This window comes from Drosophila elegans, unplaced genomic scaffold, assembly GCF_018152505.1.
Source record: "Drosophila elegans isolate 14027-0461.03 unplaced genomic scaffold, ASM1815250v1 contig_520, whole genome shotgun sequence".
NCBI classification, from domain to species: domain Eukaryota; kingdom Metazoa; phylum Arthropoda; class Insecta; order Diptera; family Drosophilidae; genus Drosophila; species Drosophila elegans.
Window position 1 is genome coordinate 2,365,886 of NW_024545903.1, and position 23,114 is coordinate 2,388,999.

A 23,114-nucleotide genomic window follows, 5' to 3' on the forward strand; every position below is an offset into this window, starting at 1 on the left:
TAGCTGCTTATTGCTGCGTTGGCGGTGCAGTTTAATTTTGCATTGCTTTTTTATATGAATTTATGGCAACGACTTGATAAACAATTTACAATGCTTTAATACTGCTTTTGGCTCAACACAATACCATTCGAATTTTCCCCACCAAGAACGTGGAATTTAATTCTTTTGCCAGTCGTTTTGGTCGTGTTTGGGATTTACGTTATCGAACTTTTCCCTTTTGTCGATCAAAAACCATTAAAACAAAGCACACACCATCTGTGTGATAAATTAGTTTTTGTAGTTTTCTGGTTTCAGTCGGGTTTTCGACCTATAACTAATGATGTTGATGAATCTCGGTGATGGCTGGAATTCGGTGTCGTGATTTTATTTATGCGTTAGCCAGAGAATATATTTATGCTGCCAGTCTACAAAGTTTTGATTGGCAAAGCTAAAGGATCTTATATGAACAAAAAAAAAAGAACCAGACAATAAATGCATATTTAAGCAGCATTAATTTATCGTTCGACAAAAGTTAATTAAAAAATCAGCCAAGGCGTTTTCGCTTGGGCCACAAATCATCCAAAGTGTCACTTAAATGATGGAGAAGAGACGCTCTCCAGGGGACAGTAAGATGGAAAATCAAATACGATAAAAAAAACGGCTCCCGACAAATTAGTATGCACAACAGGTTAAAAATTGACAAACGCCAGTCGATGGCAGCTGCAAGCACGAAAAGCACGAAAAAAAGAGCAACAGGAAAAATGCCAAATATAGGGGGTATAAAATAATAAAAGCCATAAATAAACTTTAAATTGGTTTTTTCTAGATAGGAAGCGAACGAGGTACAAGAGTGAAATAAATTAGCAGTCCGTCGAGCGAAGACCGACTATGGACTATGAAGAAGAAGGATCTGCCAACGAGCTGCGAATTAATGTTTCCTCCCAGCAATATTAGATAACGAAACCCGAGATTCAACCATATGGAGAGGAGATCTTTCGCCCGAAAATAAAAAAGAAACTCGGGAGCCAATGAAACGTAAACAAGAACGGCAGTCAGAACAATTACACGAAAACAAAGAGCAGTCAAAAGGCCAAAACAAGCCAAAATAAAAAAAAAACACACACACACACACACACCAAAAAAGAAAAAGAAAAAGAGGAAAACATTTCTGGCCAGGTTTGTTGATTGTACGGATATGTGGTGGAAGGCACGCTGGGCCTGGCCTCTAAATGACCGGCTTGGAAACGAGTCACAAGTGGCGGCGTGGCAGGGGGAACCGGGGGGAAAGGGGCATCAAAAGGGTCTGGGCCATGATTTGGGCCTGGGTCTGAGCCCGGTCTCGTCTCTTAACGATGTGCATGTTTATGCGCTGCTCTGCTGCGTTGCAGGCAACGCACGAACGCCCGGACATTTAAAGCAGTGGAAGCAACAGCAGAGCTAGCAGAACCAGCAACAACTCCGGCTGGAAGGTAGACAACATCAGCGGGAGCGGAAGAAGGGCCAAGTTAGGGAGCTTGTTAGCAAGGGAGACATGGCCAAGATGCTGCCTAGCGATGGGTAACTTTGGCGTACTAAAACTATCGTTTATCTTGATTTTAGTTAAGCGTTTGGAACTTTTTTTAATATCGAGAATCCAGATGATTTTTAAATATAGAAAAGGCCACATAAATTAGTATAGTTTTGAAACTACTTACAAAGGGTGTCCAATAGTATGCAGTTAGCAAAAACACCTTTCGAATAAAAATATTTGGTTACCATCGTTTAGACAACTTTATAAAGGATTTCAAAAATTTTTGGTTTATTTGTTAAAAAATGGTGTTACTTTGTAGTTTCCGTTTTAATACTTTAAGCATTTAAAAAATACGTTTTGTATCCCTAAAGCTAGCATATAAATATAACTCCACAACGAACTTGAGTTTGAGATTATTTTTAGTTTTACAGTTCAACCGATGAAAAGAACCTTTTGTTATTATTCCAATATTATTAGATTTTCATGAGAGTTCATCTAGATTTCTGTGACTTATGTTGTGACTGAGATCTCGAAAATTTATCGGCCATCCCTAATTGCTCCCGGAGTCGAGTCCCCTTGTTTTTTTTCGGTTTCTCGTTCAGTTCGTTAGTTGGCCAAAGCCAACGACTATGTTAAGTGGCCCATACACACAGATACGCACACATACCAATGCACAGCAAACAGGGTTGCCTGTGCGCCTCCAGATATGCAAATTGGTATAGAAATTTAATTACTTGCTGACATGTTTTGGGCCTTTAAATTGGCAACTTGTTTGGTAAATTATAGTCGTAGAATTTTATCCGCACTTACTTCATGAGCAGCTGCTTGAGCATTATTCTTACTTTTATCTCTGTAGTTAAGCAATGATATTATTATTATTGGTGTCTTGACCTTCCTAGAGATATCGGTCTGCTCAAAGTAGCAATCAAAAAGCACAATCGATTTTGTTGGACAAATTCTTTTACTAAGCTTTTCTATGATTGATTTGAGTTGCTAAGACCCTATTATCATAAGATATTTGATTTCTTAGATATCGTTTCTTTTACAAACAGTTGAATCGTATTTCTCATTTGTTGTGGGCATGCGACTTAAATGATGCCAAGCCCGATGAAACAGCCATCTAAATTCTGAATAAAGTTTTATGTGCTATTAAAGAATCCCTCAAAATATAAACACACTCGTAAAATTAATGATTTGCCATGTGAACAACTCGTTTAAACGTGAAGAGTGGAGTGCGATGTGCGAGGGAATCGGGATGGAGAACCAGCTGGGAATGCCTTTAGCCTATCGACGTTTCCCTTTTGCAATTAACATTTGTGGAACACACGTAATTACAAGATTACGATAAGTGATAAGCGTCCCGCAGCAGGATGAAGAAGTTGGCCAAAAGCAGTTGGACGGGTCGCGTTGCTTTTTTTTTTTGTTGGTCTTGTGGCAGTTGCATATTTGCATAAGCAGACCACGCTGGATATGGTATCCAATCTACTGGCAATGCCAAAACCGATTACGGCATGCACAGAGCATAGTACTCAACATATTGAAGTAATTATCTTCATAAAGTTTTAGTTCAATCTCAAGCTATAAGCAATAGTAAACGCTTTCATTCTTGACAATAATAAATACAACTTGTAGCGAATTTTTAAAAATTAGTTAAATACAATTTTTTAAAAATAATGTACAATAATGTACAATTTAATTTAAATTGTAAGTAACAATGTATTTTTCTCAGTGTTAACACACAAAGAATTGCACCCATGACAGAGGTCAGTGCCAGGCCAAGCCGCCCACACAAATCAGCGGCCTGAGGAGGGCAACTTCGTTGATGAGTATGATACGATGATACGATGATGATGTTGATACTGTTGCTGCTGCTGCTGCTGCATTGCAGCCAATCTGCTGGCCAACACAGATGCATTACACAAGCGCACACATTCATTTCGGACAGACCACACCACAACATTATTGTTTAAATTGCAAAGTGATACATTTGTGCCGGCGGACCGAGAGTTTGCCTTTGGTTTTAGCAGTTTGCATACGGAATGCGGATGAGTCCCATGATGATTGGGTTGGTTAAAGCCCAATTGTGTTTACTATGCGTTCAGCAGCTTAATTGTGCTGGTTTTCAGTAAAATGATTAATTTAAGAATGTTTTCGTTGCAATTCCTAAGAGGGAATTAGTTTATAATAGTGCATAACTGATTAATTATCAATTACAGAAAGTTTTAGCCAGCTTAGGGCAATATAAATTAATTCTTAAATCACAGCTTTAAATTATCCATAAGCAAGCTTGAAAACAAAGCCCTAACTACTTTTAGTTAATTGTGTTATGCATTTTGAATTGAACAATTTGCAGACAGTTGCGGATAATGGTCCCTTGATAATTCCCGAGAAGAAAGTGTCGCAAGTGTTGACAGACATTCTAAGCCAATGTCAGCGCTCGTGGAAAGTAGAACTGGTGCACACATAAATGAAATCAAAATCAATGTCAACAACAGTGAAATGTCGAGTGTCCCGCGGGGATGCAAAGGATGTCAGGATGTCGGCGGTGGGCGGTGGGAGGTGGATGTGGCGTCAAAGGCGCCGTCGCCTTTGAAGTGCTCCCATTACTACTAAACTGGCGTACTACGGCGTAGTAAATAGAAGCTAAAGCAAATAGCGTCGTGCTCTGACGTAAAAGGACGAAAAAAGAGGGGGGCGGGGGGATACCCCACACGGAATGACAGCGGCAAAAACGTCAGTAGCTGCAAAAAAGAACAAGGTTTAAAGAAGTGGGTGGGTGAAAGCGTGTGGGAAAGAGAAGCAAATCAACGCAGGCAAAAACACTTTGTGCGCGCGTCAAAGTGTTAAAGAAAGTAAGCACCCCCCATCCAACCGCCCACACATACACACGAATGAGAGCCAGGAAAGATGGAGATGGTTTTTCCCGGAGCTTTGTGTACATATTTGATGCGCTTTTTTTCACCCGGCTCGACAAATTTAAGTTTTCGGCTTCCTTTTTCGGGCGGCGGCTCTTGCTTTGTGGGCGCCCCAATGCATGCTGGAGTACTCCCAACTACGGACTACGGACTACGGACGACGGACTACGGAACTCCGGATTGCAACTAAAGGAGAGGGCGAAAAAAGCGGAGGCTTATCTTCCAGCCAAACACTCGAGCGTCCCCTTTTTTTGGGGCTTAACGATGTTTGGACGGCCTTTGTCCATTTGCTATTTCCATATTGACTTGACCCGTAGAGGCCCCTTCCAATTCTGTCCTTTGTGCCCTATTATAAGCTACACTGAGAAATAATATGCAAACCATTGGCATAGATGAGCTTATGGAATGGACTATTTGTTAAATATATAAAGTAAGGCATTGTTTCATATGTTAGAGAAATAAATTGCTTTGCGGTATAGGTTGCATTTCTTCAAAGCTAGAATTCCCAAGTGCTAACTTTATAATTTGTTAAAGTAAGTAAAATTGAAGTTTAATATAATACAAAAAAAATTGTAATTCTGATTTCAACATTTTCAAGTAAGAAGGTAATAAAATTTATAAATTTGGGATCATGAAGATACATTTTCCAAAAAACTTTTTATGTACAACAATATACAATGTTGACCATTTATTTTTCTTTGTGCATGATTTTTGCGCCAATGCTTTGTGCATTTGAAATATGCCGGCAATTACTGGGCAACTTTGGCATATTACAACTGCTGAATTATTAGTGAGCTGCTTTTTTCAGCTCATTAGCGTCGCATCTAGTCGGAAAAGTGTTTTGAGGAGCCACGAAGAAGGGGGTACTAAATTATGCGCAGTGCAATCAAGTTGAGTGCGTACTACAGTCTAAATAAGTAGTAGTTGTTTATTCATAAAAGCATTGCGCTGAGAAATTGTCAGCCTTTGGGCTTTGACAACATGAAAAAGAGCTTAAAGAAAAACGCAAAGCGGTAAAAGGACTGAGCAAAAAATAAGGGTCAAGGGGGGGAGAGGGAAGCTCAAAAGTGCAGTTGAAACCACATAGACAAACGAATACAGTAGACGCTCGAAGGAGTCAACACTTTGGATTAAAAGACTTAACATATTGCACGTGACCCTTTGTAGCCAGCACGACTGGCTCGAAATTTATATGGATTAAATTTAATTTTTTTAGTTTTTCATAACGCTGCTAAATTATTGAAGTATTGACCTTTTTTGGATATTTTTAAAACTTTTTTAATTGCGGAGATTTGTTTTCTTTATTTATATGTATTTTAACTATTTAAATCAAATTTCAGCTAAATATTTGGTATATCAAATTTCAACATCATGACAATTTGAGCTACCACTTTTAAGAACTGTCATAAATTTCGTGTAATATCTCATATCGAATAACTGTTAAATTGGAATTACTATTTGTTATTCAATTATAGTTAATGGTTGACCAAATCGGGCGCTACCTGTGAAAAGAAAGCCTTTAAGCGGAGTAAAGGAGAATGATATCAAAGCCCTATTCCTTTTACAACCTTCCTATCCCTGTGGTTTCTAACTTACACCCCGCTTCTCGTCAAATTAATCGAAATGCCATCAAATACTTTTCAATTCCTTTTGCAAAAACGATGCCCTTTGTGCGAATTGAAAGTAGAGAACTTACCATTTTTGTATTGCCAACTGTTTGAGATGCCAAAGCAAATCAGTAGAAAGCCGATCAGCACATGTCGCCATCCCACTCCCTTGTTAAATGTCGCACATTTTGGGGCTTTCGTTGTCACATCTTCATTATTTGTTATAACTTGGCACAATTGAGGTTCGATTTCAGCAGACTTTATGTGTGGCTCAAGAGCCATCTTATTTTGGAAGCACAATCACCGAAATTTTAAGACATTTGGCGCAAAAAATTAGAGTCGACGCGACCCGATCGTTTGTCTATTGTTAGGCGCACATATTCACACGGAAAAACTGCAAGTGGAAAAGAGACGAAGTGTTAAAAACAAGTCGCACAATAATCAATTTTTTGTTATACACTGAAATACACTGCTTTAAGTAATTTTTGGAAATTGTAAACGTTTTAAGACAATTTTTATATTTCCTCTCCCGAAATTATGTGTTTTTTTTGCGTAATAAGAAATTATCCTCTTTTTTTTAGTTTGTAAAGTTTATTAAACATTTTTTTTTTGTTTATATCTTTTTTTGCAAAAGTCACATCTGTTTATTTGGCTTTTTGAGGTATAAATCTACACTTTTCCGAAAAACAGTTTCCAAAACTCCAAATATTGAAACTAAATTGAACGAACTGTGTTGTAAATGTTTTTATATAAGTAATGTTTAAATTATCTACTTTGTTCTGTTTCAATTTTATGCAGCTCTTCTTGGTTTGCTATTTATTTTGTTTAGTAGTTTAGCAGTGCGCGGGAAAAATTAGTTTTCTTAAAAGTTTTGGCATTCTTTTGTTAACTAGTGATCATTTGGGCAATTGTATGCTCTGCATTTTGTCAAAGGGTGTTTTGTTGCACAGTTTTCAGCTCTTGCTGTTGTCAAAATGAAATTGAAATTTTGATTCATTTGCTGATCAGTGTGATCGCCTTGTTCGCCTGTGTGCGTGCTAGAACTTGTTGTTGTCGTAAAGTAGCGAGTGATAAGCAATTGTGCAACTGTGTGTGGGACGACCCCCTCCCCCTGGAAACCGCCCATCTGGTTGCTAAATTGAAATACTGTAAACGATAAGGCAACTTGGTAATTAGGCACCTTTTGGCGCTTCCACGGCGCAACAAGCCGGCGGTTGACGGTGTATGCAACCCCCAAAAAAGGCGCTGCTGCACTTTCCAATGGAAAATTTCACGACGACAACCAAAACAAACGCAGTTTGCCGCTGGAAAATGCAGCAACAAGGCAACTAAGAGAGAGATAGAGGGAGACAGAACCACACACGCACACAAAAGAAAACAGAACGTCTTTCAGGCAGGCCGTAAATTTAGATGCCCGAAATCTCTTGTTTTGTTTTTAGAACCATTTGATACACATTCACACAGCAACAACACACGACGACAACAACAACAGCCCGCACGCTGCACAACAAACGTGAAAAACACGTCAAATTCCTAAGTATCAATGTTTAACGACCGCTAAAAGTGTATTAATCCAGCCCGTTTGGTTGCCAATTGTTGTTTAGTTCACGCAACTCGACCGAACGTAGCCATTTTGTGGTTACTTTATTTTGTAAATATTTGATTTACTTTTCACTGAGTTTTCCGTTCTCCGTTGCCGTGTTTTTCGTCTCGCTCTCAATGCAGAGGTGGATAAACTTCGATGCCAAAATCGATGCCTACATCGATTACATCGATGTTTTCTAAACATCGCCGTAATCGATGTTTGGCGGGGCAACATCGATGTTTTTCAATCTCTACTCTGCTTCCCCTCTGCCTAAGCGCTGTCCAATACTCGCCGCTTTCCCCAGAGATCAATCCACCTCCCACTATTCGTTGAAAGGTAGGTTCATAAGGTTTTGCCGTTCCAAAAATTTCCCTAAATAGTCTGCCGTTAGAATTTGACGGACTATTTATGCGATAGTTAGCCGATGTTTCTGCGGTGCAGCCCTCTTTCCACTCAGACCATCCCTGAAAAACCGTTGGGATTTTGGAAAAACAAAACATAAGAAAAGATGGTTAACCTGTTGACTTTGTTCGTCAAATTTTAACGGCAGACAATCTGCGAAGTGTTTGGAACGGCAAAACCTTATGGACCTTTCCTTCAACGGATGGTGGAAGGATGAAGGATCTCTGTGGAAATAGGCTATAATTAACGCGATAGTTTGCCGATGTTTTTTACAACGGATAGACTGTGTGGAAATAGGGCATTAGTGTCTAGTTACACTTGGCAGATGGAGATGGGAAAAAAGTGCGTAAAAAAAAATTTCAGCAGCTACTGGGTTGCTAAACTCCTGAAATTTCACCAAGTTGAAATTTGTATTAGTAATTGATATGATATATTATAATTCCCCGTTTATTTATGTTAAATTTGTCCACGTTTCAACAAACACCTTTAGCGTTTTCTTCACAAATCAAAACAAAGAAATGCTGTTTAGACGCAGCTATTCCGATATCGATAGGAGACGTGCGTCAGTGTAACTTGGCTATAAAACAGTGAAAAAATATTAATTTAAACTTTGGTTTGAATACCTGAAGTTGCAGCAATTGCACAAATTTAATATTTTTTATGGCTTTATATCTTACAACAGTACACTTTGCACTGAAACTTCATAAAATGTCCGTTAGCTTTATTTGACCGCTGTTAAATTTTAATAAAATTAATGGCGTAATTCTAAAATGTCTAACCATTACTATATCTTAAAGAATTAAAAAAAAAATTAAAAACAGCTATATAGTTATATTTTTTTTATTTGTTTTTTTTTCGATAGTTCCTATATATGTTGTAGTCGTCCGATCCGGTTCGTACCGACTTGTATACGACCTTCAAGGGAAAAACAATTTTTAAAAGATATTCATACATAGATCGACTCTCCTAATGATGCTAACCAAGAATATATATATATTTTATAGGGTCGAAAATGTCTACTTCAATACGTTGACTGAAATACCAATACCCTCTCCAAGGGTATGAAAATTAAAATGTTATATTTAAATCTTTTTTAACAATTATTTTTAATAAAAGAAAAAAGAGCAGCTACATATTAATATTTATAATTTAAAAAAGGATTTAAAGTATATTTTATATTCTAAGCATAGTTTCCTTACTTATGATTATGATTACTTATAAAAACTTAAAAAAGTGAAAAATAAAAATGTCGTGCTTCAATTTGTTTTTTTTTTTCATTTTAGTTGTCAGAAAAATATACGTTACATTTTTGTACAATTAAATCTGTATTTTTGTAACGCTGAACAATAATTTTAAAACAAGGGAATTACTTCTAAAGGAACAAATCTACAAGCGCTATGTGTGGTTGTCCATAAATTGCAATTCCGACCACAACAGCAGGGCATTCGGAGGAAGGGGTCGCGGCTGCGGGGAAAGCAACATTACCGCCTGCTTCTCCATGTCCACTTCGGTTCTAAAAGTCACAAAATTAATTATTTAAAATTAAAAAAAAAAAAAAAAAACAACTTAAAGCCAACAGCACTTACACGCAACAAAAGCCGGCGACATTGGTGCCAATCACATCATCTTCCACGGATTCGGCAAAGCTAAGTGCCAGCACATGGTGAATGAGGGCAGGAGTGGGAGTGACGGCCACCACCTTGGTCTTGTTGTCCTCCGCCTTCATGCCAATTGGCATGCAAGAGTCGGGCAGCGGCGGCGCCCCAATCTTGTAGAGTCGCAGGTCTTGGAACTTCACTTCGAAACTGAACGGATAGAATGGTGCTCTTGCGTTTCCGTAGAAATACTCCTTGATCCGCTGATCGCGCGCCTCATGCCGCAGCTCTTTGCTGCGCTCCACGACACCGCCGCTCTTGGGCAGCAGCACCACATTGACACTTTTGGGCACATCACGCAGTAGTTCGTTGTAGAGGCGCTCCTGGTCCAACACGAAGATGGCACAGGCTCCATACGCCCTGGCGGCGTGCAACAGGTGTGCATATCCGGATCCCTTTACCCAGCCGCAGGTGTTGATTATAATGCCGGAGCTTTTGGCTGGAAAAGAAAGAGGGTATTGCATTTATATTTTCTATTAGATGAACTCCAAATAAAATGTATTTAACCTTTCACAAACTGTAAATATCCCACTTACTCCGCTTGTTGCTACTCAGAGCCTGTAGCGTAACCTCGGCCATCTTGGAGACGACGGCATTGTACAGCACACTGTTCCCGCTGGGCGTCTTGTGGCCAAAGTGGTAGACCAGCGGCGCCGTCTTGGCGAATCCTTCCTCGACGCTCGCTGGTCGCTCGATGAGGATGGTGGCCACGTTGCCCGAAATGGCAATGGAGCCCTGGCCCACGTCCAAGTCGGCATAGAGTGGACGACGACCCACACGCACCGCATAGTTAAGAAGGATGCGGCACAGCGTACTCTTGCCCACGTCCATGGGCCCAACGACCATGGCCACTGGACCGCGGCGATCCTTCTCCTCGGCCTCCGTGCGGAATTGCTCCAGGGCAGCATGGCAATTGACGTACTGCACCATTGGAGTCTCCTTGGAAATGTAGCACACGTCCATTTTGCCGGAGACGTGCAGCACACAGCCCTGATACGTGAAGATGGCCACCTTGGCGCCCATGCCGAACTCGTACTTCTTTTTCTTCACCAGCTCCGTGCCGAACATCTCCGCAAAGCCATTTACAAGCTAAAACAAAATATTATAGTTTATTAGATACTCAGTATTCTGTTGAAAGTCGGCGGCATGGTCAACTTACGGATACCAAGACTTTGGCGTCCTTCTGCTCGATTTCAAAACGCAGTTCGGAGTCGGCCTCCAGCGTGTAGTCTTTGCCATGGTCCTCCGACATAATTGGATCCTCTGCTTCTCTGAGAATTTGTTATAATAGCGCAATAAAGCAAATATTCGAAAAGGTAAATGGTAAACAAGACGCCAGTGTTGGGAATCGCCCTAGAATCAGCTGGGCACTAGAGGTGGGCATTAATCGATATGCAATATGTCGACACATGTTTTTCTTTTAAAAGCCATTTTAAAAAAATCGTGATTGTGATAGTAGTAGTCTGGTAAACACTATTAAAAAATCCTTAATCTAACGTTTGGTATTCCATAATTCGGTTTAGTTATTAATTTTTGTTTAATTTTCTGTTTAAATTTATAATATGGGCCGTTAAAACTATCGATGTATCGATAGCGGAAATGATTTTATATTTAGCTGTAGCGTCTGCCCACAGCCGCTAACAGGTGTTATTACTTCTCACCTAAAAGAAGAAAAAGAGAACACAAAATTCAATATTCCCGCCAACGAAATGGATATTTAACTAAAATCCGCGTAAATAGACAAAATGCAACTCCATCTCCAAAAAATTCCAAAATATCCAAGTCAAATTCCTTTAAATACTAAAAAAAATACTGAATCACAACCGAATTAACAGCCTACTACTCGCAATAGCACACGTACCTCTCAAGAAGCCGCCTGTATAAATAGGCTGTTTGATATTTTCGGTCCTCAGACATTCGGTCACACTGCGCTAAAAAAGCGGGAGCGCTTTCAAAAAAAAAGAAATAAGAAGTGGTGTGTTTTCAAGCTCCAAGTTCGCCGAACTAGAAAGATGCCGAGGAAAAGTGAGGCCAGTCGCACAACGAGAGGGCCAAAGCCGACGCTGGGCGACACGGACGCGGAGAATGACGACGACACGGCTTTCCGATCGCCGGACCCGGAAGATGTCACCGACTATGGCTTGGAGTTCACCAGCAGCCGCCTGGAGCTGCAGGACACAGCCAATCGCCGCTGCTCGACGCTGCGCAAGCGCACCGACGGACGTCCTGCGGACACGACCTCGTCGAGCGACGAGGAGGATCAGGAAAATCGCCAACCGGCAGCCAGATCGGCGGGGACGCGCCGCATGGCCCATCAGCAGGGGAGCCGCCCCTTAGCTCAAGCCCAGCAAGCCAGGGCTCAGGCCCCAGCTTCGGCTTCAGGCTCACGACCAGCCGCTGTTCAGCCTCCGGCCCGGCGACGCAAGCCCAGCAATCCCAAGAGCAAAGCCCAAAGGATGGATCGCGAGATCCGGCGGCTGCAGAACTATCCCGGCCTGCTCATACCCAAGCTGGCGTTCGCACGCCTGGTGCGCGAACTGATCATCAAGCACAGCCAAGGAGAGCCAATGCGTGTCACCGAGGGAGCCTTGCTCGCCATGCAGGAGTCCAGCGAGATCTTCCTGACGCAGCGGTTCACCGATTCCTATTTGCTCACCAAGCATCGTCAGCGCGTCACTCTGGAGGTGCGCGACATGGCGTTGATGGCTATGATTTGTGACCGGGCTCATTCTTAGTCCAATTAAGTCATCTAGCCTAGTTAGTAGTAAGAATGTTGCCGTTTTAAGTTGAAATCCCGTTAAGTTAACTGTACCGAAAGTTCAAGGACCAGAACGAATCTGGATCGACATGTTTAAAATTTTAAGTTTTTTATAATATATATTTCCACTTTTGTAAGCCACAAACATCAGAATAGTTTATTATTATTATTTCAGCACATACATATATGTTCTTCTGTACTCTTTTTGATTTAATTCATTGCCGTGACATGAACTAATTAACTAAATAGGCAACTGTACATAAGTATGTTATGTGTTATATATGCAATGTTAAAGGAAACCTAATTCGGCATTTGAATTGTTGTGCGAAATATATGAATAAAAACAAGGATTTATAAGCATTCACATGCCGTTTTCATTTTATTTAGCCTGACATGGTATCGGGCCGTTTTAACCAGTTGTAGTCACGATTTTCAGTTCTACACCGGCAGATAAATTCAATTGAGGAACTCAGTTTAAAAGACAGAAATTGTGTTATTTGTACACGTCTATATCCTAAAGCTGCTATAGGAACGACCATGCTATAGCTATTAGCAACCTTTAGTTGTTTTTCAAGAAGTTTTCGGAAAGGGGTATTTCATTAAATATAATCTATACGATTTTGGTCGAATTCCTCATTTGCTTTCAGTCTAAGAACTATTAACAAAACCGCTAAGTCAAGCTAATTTTTAAAAATCCAAGCAAAATTCACAATAGCAGTCACAGAAACAATCACGACAAATAAGCTTATTTACATTGTTATATTAAAAAACTATATCCTATCAGTTACATTGCAAAATTCTAAGGATCGGACCAATATAGCTGCTAAAGGAGACATCACGTCATAAAGGCTTTTAAACATCGTTTTATTAAAAAACAATATCCTATTGATTACATTGACATATGAACAATTTTGCCTATAATATTTTGTAGTTACTGCCAGGGATTGGATTGCCAAAGTTTGGTATTTAATGTGCATCCTAAAACGGATTATGTGGTCAGTCAGGATATCGTTAAGATATCGAGGTAAAAAAGTGTTTTTTTTCCCACTTTTTAGTTAATTAATTAACTTTCGCCATAAATTTCAGTAATATTTTCAATGTAATATTTTACACATACATTAATCATCTCTAATGATTCGCTGTGTTTACATAATAGTTTAAAGAATTTTTTTTAAATAAATGCATCTTCACATCTCAATTTTTCTTAGTAAACTCTTGATAACTAACGATTTATACTCCCAATTGAAAAGCATGGTTTATTTTTAGCAATTCGTTTTATTTCTAGTTCTTGCTGTTTGTTTCGTCTCCAATTTCTTGTACAACATAAAACATAATCCATAATAGTTTAACTATAAAGTTTGCCGGCCAGCGCCGTACGAGCTACAAATATAAGTTTTTAGCTAGAATTTAGGATGCATAAGATGTAGTCACGCGAAACGCACTAAAATTATGGGCTTAGTCAGGATAGGTATAGTGCGCTTTTTGAAATGAGTCACCATTTAGAATGTCGCGGCCCTTCAGACGACGCCGATGAGTAGGAGACTAAGCACTAAAACGAGTAACATGAATAGATATACTGGCCTCGAATGAAAATCGTAGCTGCGCGACTTATTTTGTTGTCTTTAGTGGGATGGATCGTTCGCCAATGGGTAATAGTTGGCCGTGGCCGTGGCCTCAGAACTTAAACGTAAATTGAGCTTTCATCGAGCTATTTATAGGCTTATTCTGCTTTCTTTTTGGCATTTGCACAAATGTGATTTAGCACAGTAAAAATACTGCAATCTGGATTTATTACAACTTACACAATCATACAAAATATATGTTTTTATATATATATTTAGCCATGTAATTGATATCGGAGACTGCAACAGTTCTTTTCTCCCATGAGTCCTAGCCACCTCGACTTCTTTGACTTGCTACAACAACGTGTTGTAAACTATATCCTAAAATGTAGGAGCAACCGTTTGCTTCGCTCTTTTGCTAACGTTTTTATATGCTTTGTTTTGTTTAGTTTTTTTTTTGTTTCATTTCGTTTGGTTATGTTTCTCCTGTTTTTGTAGTTTAAATATCGACGGTGAATTTTGTTGGGTTGTGTTAACGGGTTTGGTTTGTATTAAATTGCGCTCCGCCTGCTCCTACGAGTATCCCACGGCTCTAACGACGTACAATTGTAAAAGAGAACTAATTAATGTAGCGGTGAAGGCCGAAACCTAATGGGGTTTGCTCTTCGACTTCCGATGCGCGGTGCCGCCGTTCTTGTCCGCACTGCTGCCAAAGTTGCTCTGGCTGCTCACGGAGGCGGTGGCCGGATGCGGTGTCCCACCCTTGGGCGTATACGGTATCCGGAAGAGATCGATGCGCAGGTGCTGGCAGATCTCCAGACACACCTGGGCACAGTAGCGCAGCAGATCCTGGGTGCCCCAGATCAGGGTGAACCACAGCAGCCAGATCTCCGGCACGATGCAGTTGAAGTACTGATTAAGGAACAGCAGCGCGGGGCCGAGCAGCGACCAGTCCAGGTAATCCATCTCCGACTTTGTCATGTGGGCAATCTGCCGGAGAACACATCAATTAATAGTGTTTCTTTAATCTGATTTTTACGTTTTATTTAGACTTTAAAGACTTAATTGTAAATAACAATGCAATATTGTTTTGCCAGCAAAAAAAATTGTTTTGCATAAGTTTTAACCATTTTTTGATATAATGCAGGCTGGAATCTATCAACATGTTTATTTGACTTTAATTAAACCAACATTTGAAGTCTTTTTTTTAGAAATCTGTCAATTTAAGTATATTAGCTCTCTGTAACCCCATTAAACTTATAAATTTAAGTTGCTTTCGGAAGTCTTTCATTAATATTAGTTTTGGCCCCACTTAATTTAAACTTAATTCTTTTGGAAAACTTACAACTTCTGTTTAAACAGAAGAGAAAAAGCCTTCAGATTTGCTTCAAATCATTTCTCTAATTAAAATCAGAGCACTATTAAAGCTACAGCTGCAGTCCTTCAACTAATGAACTTACCACCAATTTGTTGGTGACCTTTGCGGCCACCATGCCAAAAGCCATGATGTACACCGATGCGTGCTCGGTGAAGATGTTCTGCGGCGACTTGTGGGCGATCATCAGGGCGGGCAGCACCACCAGCGTGAGGGGAATGCTGGGCGACAGGACACTGGTGCCCTGCAGGAGTACGGAAAGTGTTCAATTAGAAACGATCTTAGGGGTTTTTGCTGCACCCTTGCAATGTGTCACCGTTGACGGCATTGTGCGTGTGTGGTCATTGGACTTTAAACGTTTTTGTTAGTTAATTGTGAACTGCGGCACATTTTGCAAGGGTCACAACAAGTCAAGTGCACAAACAAAAGTGTACAAAAATTCTTTTGGCTTTTGGTGTTTAGGGTTCAGCAATTTCCCCTTCATAGAACATTTCAAAAAAAAAGAACACTTGAGGGGAAATTGCGCTTACAGATTTGTTTATTACATGTTTTATTTACATGGTTTAGCGCAATTGGGCGGGTGTGTGGGTGGGTGGTTGGTTGGTTTGGTGGTGGTGGTGGATTTGTTGGTTTTTTGTGGGTTTTAAAATGCACATATGACAGTATAAAAAGCCAATTTACCATACAAAGTATAAAATATCAAAAGCAAGCAACACATGCCATGCCAACATGCCATCACCAAAAAGTAATAACTACGAGCTACACAAATAATAAAACTATAAGTATATATTGGACATGCACTTGGATCGATAAGATAGCATTACTCAAGGTAGTTCAAAAGCAACACGTTTTTGGGGACTCTCAGATCTCAACTTGTGTGCTACTGAAGCCGATTTACAGTGCGTTTAAACCACATTAGACACATGAAATTTGTAACATATGTTCTTCCAAACGCACTGCACACCAGGACAAGGACGAGACTATCTCTGTGGGTGTTTTTCGGGAGCAACTTAAGCGTTAAATTCTTACTGCAACCGACGATCCGTTCTTGCCACAACCCTCTGTTAAAATGCATTTGGTGTAGCGCAGTGCTAGAACAAAGTCAACGCCGCAGGCCACATAAATAGGCAGAAATCGAGTTTCGCAGTCGTAGTATGGTAGCTGCCAATATCAAGGTTTATGGGGGAATTGGATCGGGTTCGTTTGGGGTTGTAAAACGGTATTGATTCATTGATTGATTGATTGATTGCGTGCGGGAGAAAAGAACGGCGCACATTAATATTTCATTTTGCATTTACGAAGCACTTGTGGTTTCCCAAAAGTCTTTCGATAACCAAAGTGTGGCTTAAAAACTTAAAGGTTAAAGGTTTTTGTACAAGCTCCAGAGACACCAAATATGTAAATAATATGTATGTTTGTTAAACTTAAACTTAGGCTTAATGGTGCCATTAAATTATTATTATAAATACCAATAACTGTCGTTCTAATAGCAAATAAATATGAAGTAATACCACATTAAAACTACATTATTAACTAAGCCCAAGCAGCATGCTTTATAATATGGCATCCATCCAATGTTGTTGCAATAGTCAGTATGGGAAATAGGAAATGATCGAGTGCGAGAGCCCAAACCAATTTCCAGAGCCCTCCACCGGAAAAGCTAAAACTGCAAGCCATTTCCAAAGTCCAAGTAAACGGAAAATGCAAATCGAATGTTAGTAGAGAACCCAAAAGCAGAACCAAGGATTAGTTAAAGATGTTATGGCTGGGGCTAAGGATTAATTGATGGCCACCTTTCGAGTTAGTCTGTTAACTGATTTGTACTGGTTTTATAATAGTTTTTCGCCTCGTTATTGCAAGAGGAGGGTACAATGCTTACAGCAACTGTGGAGCCGTTTTTGCCACTGCCGCCTTCAGTAAACATTTTTAAGAAATTGATTATATTCAAGGTATAACCGAATGTGATAAATATTAATATTGTATAATTCCATGAAAGGCCCACGATTGGTATCTAGTAAAGATGAAAAATTGCAAGAAAAACAATAAAATTTAGAGTCTTTGACTACAATCAGAGGATGAGAAAATTTTGTTGATAAAATGTTTTTGGTTTTGGTTATAGAGTTTTCCAAGTGTTAACCAGCCAGTCGGTCAGCAACTGTGAACACCCAGCAAACTCCTCTTACTTACAACTATGCTTAAAGAAAATACATAAGATAGAGATAGAGTAGTTTTAGATATTACTTTTGGGGTTAAATAGGTAAATCCAAAACCGGAAGACAATATAGACATAATATAAGTAAATAGAAGGACCAATAATGTCAACTGGACATGTGGACAGGGCAAATACATAGATTAATTGTAGGGACAACTAAGATTTAACTTAAATTTTGCATTCAGCAGCCTCCAATAGTAATTGTGTGTGTGATTTTTTTTTTGTTTTAGGCATGCTTGGCTCGTCTTGGCTCCGAATATGTCAAGTTTGAGTCGTTTCAATAGCAACAAAGCAGGATTATAATTTTTGCAGCAGCTGCGCCGTTTAAACCAAAGACACATGAACAAGAATCAAAAACGGCACAGATTAAATAGGCAAGCAATTTGGGGGTTAAAGAGTGGGATAGAGGGGTTAAGGGTATCCTCACGCCACGCACCTTTCCTCGAAACTCAGCTGAGCTGATCAGCAAATAGAAAGCTAGGTGAAAACTGAAAACTGAAAACTTCTTTTTGTTCAGATCAATTTTTTTTTCTTTGAGAAGCCAAAATATTTTTTGTTTTGTGTGTGTGTATTTGTTGTAGTGGTAGTAGTATATTGTGTGCATGTGTGAGTTTGTGTGTGTGTGTGTGTTAAGGACTTACAGCAACTGTCGAACCATTCTTGCCAACACCACCGGCTTTAATGACGGAAAATACATAAGTTAGGGAGAGCAGACCGCACACAATGGTCGTCATTGCCGGGCCATACCAAAGCTCTAAACTGCCAATGCCGATCTGAGTGTTATGTGTAGGTTTGTTAAGTGTTTTTTTTTTTTGGTCACAATAGGCATTGCATTTCGGCAGGTTTGTTTAGAGAGCGCGCGCAGTACGCATAATGTACATAGAAGTAGAAGGTATTAGACATATAAGATTACTGGACGTGGTTAAAGTTTAATAAGAAACTATTCGGAAAACTATAAGTTTATCAGAGAGTTCTATGTGTTCTATCCTGGCCTTGAAAACCTATGAAACTTCGTGGTTTTAAATGGGAACTTTGGGGGGCTGGGAGGTTTAACTCAAAACTAAAATCGCTAAATCGCCAAGAACGAAACTTAAGGCAGCTGAGCCGAGCTTAATTCTAAGCAGCCTAAATGAAACTCCAACTCTAAACTCTAATGTTAACGTAACGAAATAAAACTCTTAAAAATACGCTTAATTATCTAAAGAAAATATAAAAGGGTATGCGAAAAAAAACTTCGGGAATAATTAATTATTCGAGGATCTTCGTGGGGTGACTTCGGTACCACTCCTACCTTAGTCAACCAGATCTCAGGGCCCAGCACAGCCGACACCAGGTGAATGGCTATGATCGAGAATTGCGCCTCCGTCACATCGATGCGTCCGAAGCGCATCGTTCCGGACACGTACGTCTGCCAGTGGGCGCAGTAAAAGAGGGCTATAGCACAGAAGCACTGGAAGAAAAGTCCGGAATTTATCTTGCTCTCAATGGCATGCCCCATTAGCCACTCACCTGGAAGAACAGCCAGTTGGGATAGTGTCCCAGTTGGCAGGAGATGCAGGCCGATACGGCCACGAACACCGTCGATATGGAGTCACAGCCATGGTCGAAGAGCTCGCCCAGCGGCGAGGAGGTGTTCGTGCGACGAGCCTGCTTCCCGTCGATGGAGTCCAGACTCTGGTAGATGAACAGACCCAGGGCGCACAGCAGACATGTCCAACGTGGCGGAGCGTCAACGCCATTTGGGCTATAACTAAAGTTTGGTATGACAAAACAGAGAGTTAATTACTTGCCACCACAGAAAGTGCTTTACCAAAAAAAAATGTACAATTGAGCGCAACCAAAAATATAAGAGTGGAACTATAAAACAATTATAAATTAAAAGTAAAGCCCCACTGTAATGGAATTTCCCTTTATATGGTCATAATGCATATTTATTTATTTTTTCCCCAAGTATATTTATTGATTTATGCAACATATCCTTTATCCTTAATACAAGTGTAAAAAGATCAGAAAAGAGAAAAATGAGAAATATATTCTTTAATTTTATGTATCTATTTAATAAAAATCCGCGTTAAGGTCGTTGTTCATGCCAAATAATGGGTTAATATTAAACATTATGTTCTTACTTTGTTGCTCAATATACCAGAATACCAAAAACAGAAACAATTTTTTTTAACATTATTAAAACATCAGTGACTTAAAGAAGTTTAACCAGAAATTTTTGAAATTAATTGTTTTCTTTTCGAAACAAAGGAGCTGTGATTTTTTTAAGACTTTCAAATTCTGTAATATTTATTAAATTACTTAATAGTTTTTTATTTGATATATGTGTTACTTAAGTAAAATCTTGCATATACGACCCAGATATTATTGATTAAAAGCTGAGTAAGTAAGCTGATTCATTGCAAAGCTAACCAAACAGACGTTGTGCAAAACGTTGGCAAATTAAATCAAAAACTCAATCAATTACCGAAAAGTACAAAATACAGTTTTCTTAAAACTGAAATGCTAATTGTTTTCTGTTGAGCTTGTAACTTAAAGATCCTCTTGTAAAAAATAATTGAACAACAAAATTAAAACGGTTTTACCAACCGGTGGGGCTGCAAAGCGTACAATTTCAAACAGTTTCGTGCATTTCCAAGTCAATTTTCCACACAGACTGACGTCAGTGAGCATAAGATCGCCTGATGGGCAAAGTTCCAAGCTGAATTTCTTAATTATCTCTCAGGCCAAGTATAAAATCACTACTTTGCAGCTGAAACTCGAACATGCCCGATTGGCGTACCGCTATCGCCACCGCAGTGTCGCAAAATCAGCTGACTTTGCGGTTCCGGCTCGGAATTTCGGCACACAACAACTACTGCGGGCGGAATAAATAGTACACCTGATTCCAGCTGAATCATCGTGAACAGATTGACACTACTTTATCGAGTTCCACTGACCTAGACAAGTTCAGCAAAATCCGCAAAACAAGCGGGCTGGCAACAGTTGTGTTCGCACATTATTATTAAAACAAATACAAAAGTTGCACACAAAAGTAGAATAATAATGGGTAAAGAGTGCAAATAAAAACCGGTCTGGTCTTTTTGGCGAGGTTTTGTGAATGAATATATACATATATCCTACAGCATGTATTTTGGTCTAAAAATAACAGAAACCGACACGTGAGCAGCATTGAAGGTGATTCATATGCTGTGGGACAGAAGTAAATGGCATACGAACGCTCTAAAGCAATCAACCATAATGAGGCGAAAGTAGGGACACGTGGGTTTAACCAAACTGTTGGTTTATTATTACTAATTAATTTCCCATAAAGCCATAATATTCCATAACTTTAAATATTAAATGATTCATTTCATTTGACTTTTGCCCCTTTTACTTGTGTACCCTTGACTAAAACTTGCAAATATGTGTGAAAAACAACAGACTTTCAGCAAATTACTATTTTTCATTGCTAACAAACGTGGTAAGAATAATTTAGAAACATATAACGAGGCTTTGTCTTTAGAAATTCAAGCTTTTCTCCACATCAGCAAGAGTGAAAGTCTCTCTAAAAATAGTTCTTTACTTTGTTTGCTAGGAGTAGCGAAACATGTTCAAATGTTGGACTTTGCTGGAAAGACCCATAAAAATCAATTAGAGATGCAAATTGTCATTCTAATTCAATCAAAGGTATCCCAATTGAAAGGCAAACAATTGGAAAATGCAAAATGTGCCCCCTGGGTTAACTCATGTGACCCCTTGCCTTCGCAAAGTAAAACTTTCTCATAAGTTCTTTGCCGCCGCGCTCTTTTGCACCTGTTTGAATTCAATGCAGTATCTGACGACTCTTGGGATCCAAACGCTTAGCCTGCCTTTGTTTATTTACTTATCGTTTAACTGTGCGGTTTTTGCAACGCCCTCAGACTAAAGAAATGCGTCATAATACGACGACAAACGACGATGATTGCGATTACATACATTTCGCGCAGTTCGTGTGTAATGGCTAAAGTGGCGAGACGCCTTCGCTATCTTATCGCTGGCATAGTTATAGTGTGTCCAAGTTCTGGAGCGGGAGGTCGGCAGTATCCGCCACTTTCACGCCTCTCCACCCCCCACCCACTGGTTTAGTTAGTTAGCGTAGTTATGGAATGATACGCTATCACGACGCATTATGAAACAAAATCGGCTGTTCGCCTGATTTTCTTGTTTTTCGCTGTTCTCCTCAAAAACAAAGTAACTGTCAACGTTTGAGAAACTGATATTATTTGGGCTAATTAAATACTGTCCTTTAAGTTAACTGCTTGACAAAAAAGTTTTATTGGAGTAATATCTTTTAAACTTGCAAATCTGTGAAGAAAACGAGTGGTTTTAATTTAAAATTAAGTTCAAGTTATGTGAAAACGACATGAATAATGTTATTAATGTTAGTAATTAGTTTCTGCTTTTAATAAAAATTATAAGATCGAAAAAAATTTAAAAATTAACTAACATATTTTAAAAACACAAAAAGATGTTCAAGTTTAATAAAGAAGGGCAAACAATATTGGCTAAGTTAAACAATTCTTGAGAAGGAATATATATTTTTCTGTGACAATTTTGCTCAAAGCAAACAGTTTAGCCATCTTTAGAAGTAACCAAAAACTTTACAAATCTCTAATGTTGCTCTCAAAACAATAACAGTGAAAGTAATAGCAGAAAATAGAAAATTGTTTGCAACGAAACTGCCAAACCCAAGCAAACAGATCCGGCAAACTCAAAGTGACAAGTGTGACAGTTGATAAATGAAAGAAAACAGCTGTGCAGAGCCCTAATCCCACCAATTGGGTTGGAAATTTCCTAGCCAAAAATGAGATTTTCCCAGGGTCAAGGGTGTGAAAAGGGGGGTGAGGGTTGACACCGGCGAAAAAGACTTTCGGGCGGTGCAGGGGCTTACCAGATTAATATGAGCGTAGTGACCACATTGACGATCAGTCCCACAATGGTGATGAGATTGGGGGCCAGCCAGAGGGGCGTCTGGGCCACCAGCCAGTTCCACCAGGGCTGCAGCAGCGGATCGAGGAGGCTGGCACTGGTGCAGGAATACTTGTGCTCGCTCAGCTTCCTCAGCTGCTGGGCACTCAGGATGTGCTTTTCCCGGTAGGCGAGCAGTGGCATTTTCCTTCGAGTTACGCGCTGCGTTACGTGCGAATGCGAATCCCTGATGCGCTTTTCGCTTTTCACGTTTCACGTTTCACTTTTCACTTTCCTCTGACCTAGCGCTTTTCCCTCGCGCGCATTTGTATACGTGTTCCTCGCTGCGCGCTTATGTGTATGTGTGTGTGTGTGTGCGTGCACCTCCGCTTTTCCTGGCTATTTCCACACGTGGACCACAATGCTGGCGGAACAACGACTCGCGCGCTGTTTAACGGGTGAAAATTGAGCAGTGGGCGGCCTCACGGTTACGTGGATGTGCGCGGCGACTCTGCACTTGTATGTTTACTTAACAAAATTAACTTAATTGAACTACCGTGCCGAGTAGTTTTTTTCTCAGTTCCATATGAGAGTGTGACCGTGGCTGTAATTCATAAATATG

At 39.8% G+C, this 23,114-nt stretch overlaps 4 protein-coding genes across 6 annotated transcripts in view; 1 reads left to right on the forward strand and 3 right to left on the reverse strand.

The window, feature by feature from the left end:
- LOC108149072 (low-density lipoprotein receptor-related protein 6) overlaps positions 1 to 7,758 on the reverse strand; it is a 30,748-nt gene extending 22,990 nt beyond the window's left edge. Inside the window, exons 1-2 of the mRNA XM_017276441.2 lie at positions 7,680 to 7,758; positions 6,101 to 6,405 (exon numbers count right to left, since the gene is read on the reverse strand). Coding sequence (XP_017131930.1) covers positions 6,101 to 6,293 — 193 coding nt within the window. The 5' untranslated portion in view covers positions 6,294 to 6,405; positions 7,680 to 7,758. The remainder of the gene's footprint in view (positions 1 to 6,100; positions 6,406 to 7,679) is intronic.
- Positions 7,759 to 9,274: 1,516 nt separating this feature from the next.
- On the reverse strand, positions 9,275 to 11,004 carry LOC108149144 (protein CLP1 homolog). Its single transcript, XM_017276551.2, has 4 exons — positions 10,813 to 11,004; positions 10,190 to 10,742; positions 9,585 to 10,092; positions 9,275 to 9,511 (listed from the first exon to the last, which is right to left on the reverse strand). Exons 1-4 carry the CDS (start codon positions 10,903 to 10,905, stop codon positions 9,394 to 9,396), a joined length of 1,272 nt encoding a protein of 423 aa, XP_017132040.1. The 5' UTR covers positions 10,906 to 11,004; the 3' UTR covers positions 9,275 to 9,393.
- A 509-nt stretch (positions 11,005 to 11,513) lies between these two features.
- LOC108149048 (histone H3-like centromeric protein cid) lies at positions 11,514 to 12,771 on the forward strand. Its single transcript, XM_017276390.2, has one exon. The coding sequence runs from the start codon at positions 11,666 to 11,668 to the stop codon at positions 12,386 to 12,388; it is 723 nt and encodes a 240-aa protein (XP_017131879.1). The 5' UTR covers positions 11,514 to 11,665; the 3' UTR covers positions 12,389 to 12,771.
- An 895-nt stretch (positions 12,772 to 13,666) lies between these two features.
- Positions 13,667 to 23,090, reverse strand: LOC108149114 (cholinephosphotransferase 1). 3 transcript variants are annotated; one of them, XM_017276516.2, is made up of 6 exons: positions 22,476 to 23,090; positions 19,070 to 19,310; positions 18,852 to 19,010; positions 16,378 to 16,509; positions 15,434 to 15,592; positions 13,667 to 14,963 (listed from the first exon to the last, which is right to left on the reverse strand). In XM_017276516.2, exons 1-6 carry the CDS (start codon positions 22,694 to 22,696, stop codon positions 14,622 to 14,624), a joined length of 1,254 nt encoding a protein of 417 aa, XP_017132005.1. In that variant the 5' UTR covers positions 22,697 to 23,090; the 3' UTR covers positions 13,667 to 14,621. The 3 variants fall into 3 exon arrangements, with proteins under 3 accessions (XP_017132005.1, XP_017132004.1, XP_017132002.1); XM_017276515.2 differs by lacking the exon at positions 16,378 to 16,509 and adding an exon at positions 17,228 to 17,359; XM_017276513.2 differs by lacking the exon at positions 16,378 to 16,509 and adding an exon at positions 18,202 to 18,333.
- Between the last annotated feature and the right edge of the window lie 24 nt (positions 23,091 to 23,114).

Coding starts and splice junctions, on each gene's coding strand:
- LOC108149144 (XM_017276551.2), bottom strand. CDS start 10,905: ATGTCGGAGGACCATGGCAAAGACTACACGCTGGAGGCCGACTCCGAA. Junction 10,743..10,812: donor ACGCCAAAGTCTTGGTATCC/GTAAGTTGACCA, acceptor ATTTTGTTTTAG/CTTGTAAATGGCTTTGCGGA. Junction 9,512..9,584: donor GTCGCCGGCTTTTGTTGCGT/GTAAGTGCTGTT, acceptor TGTGACTTTTAG/AACCGAAGTGGACATGGAGA.
- LOC108149048 (XM_017276390.2), top strand. CDS start 11,666: ATGCCGAGGAAAAGTGAGGCCAGTCGCACAACGAGAGGGCCAAAGCCG.
- LOC108149114 (XM_017276516.2), bottom strand. CDS start 22,696: ATGCCACTGCTCGCCTACCGGGAAAAGCACATCCTGAGTGCCCAGCAG. Junction 19,311..22,475: donor ACTACGCTCATATTAATCTG/GTAAGCCCCTGC, acceptor ACCAAACTTTAG/TTATAGCCCAAATGGCGTTG. Junction 16,510..18,851: donor CTGAGATCTGGTTGACTAAG/GTAGGAGTGGTA, acceptor TGATATTGGCAG/CTACCATACTACGACTGCGA.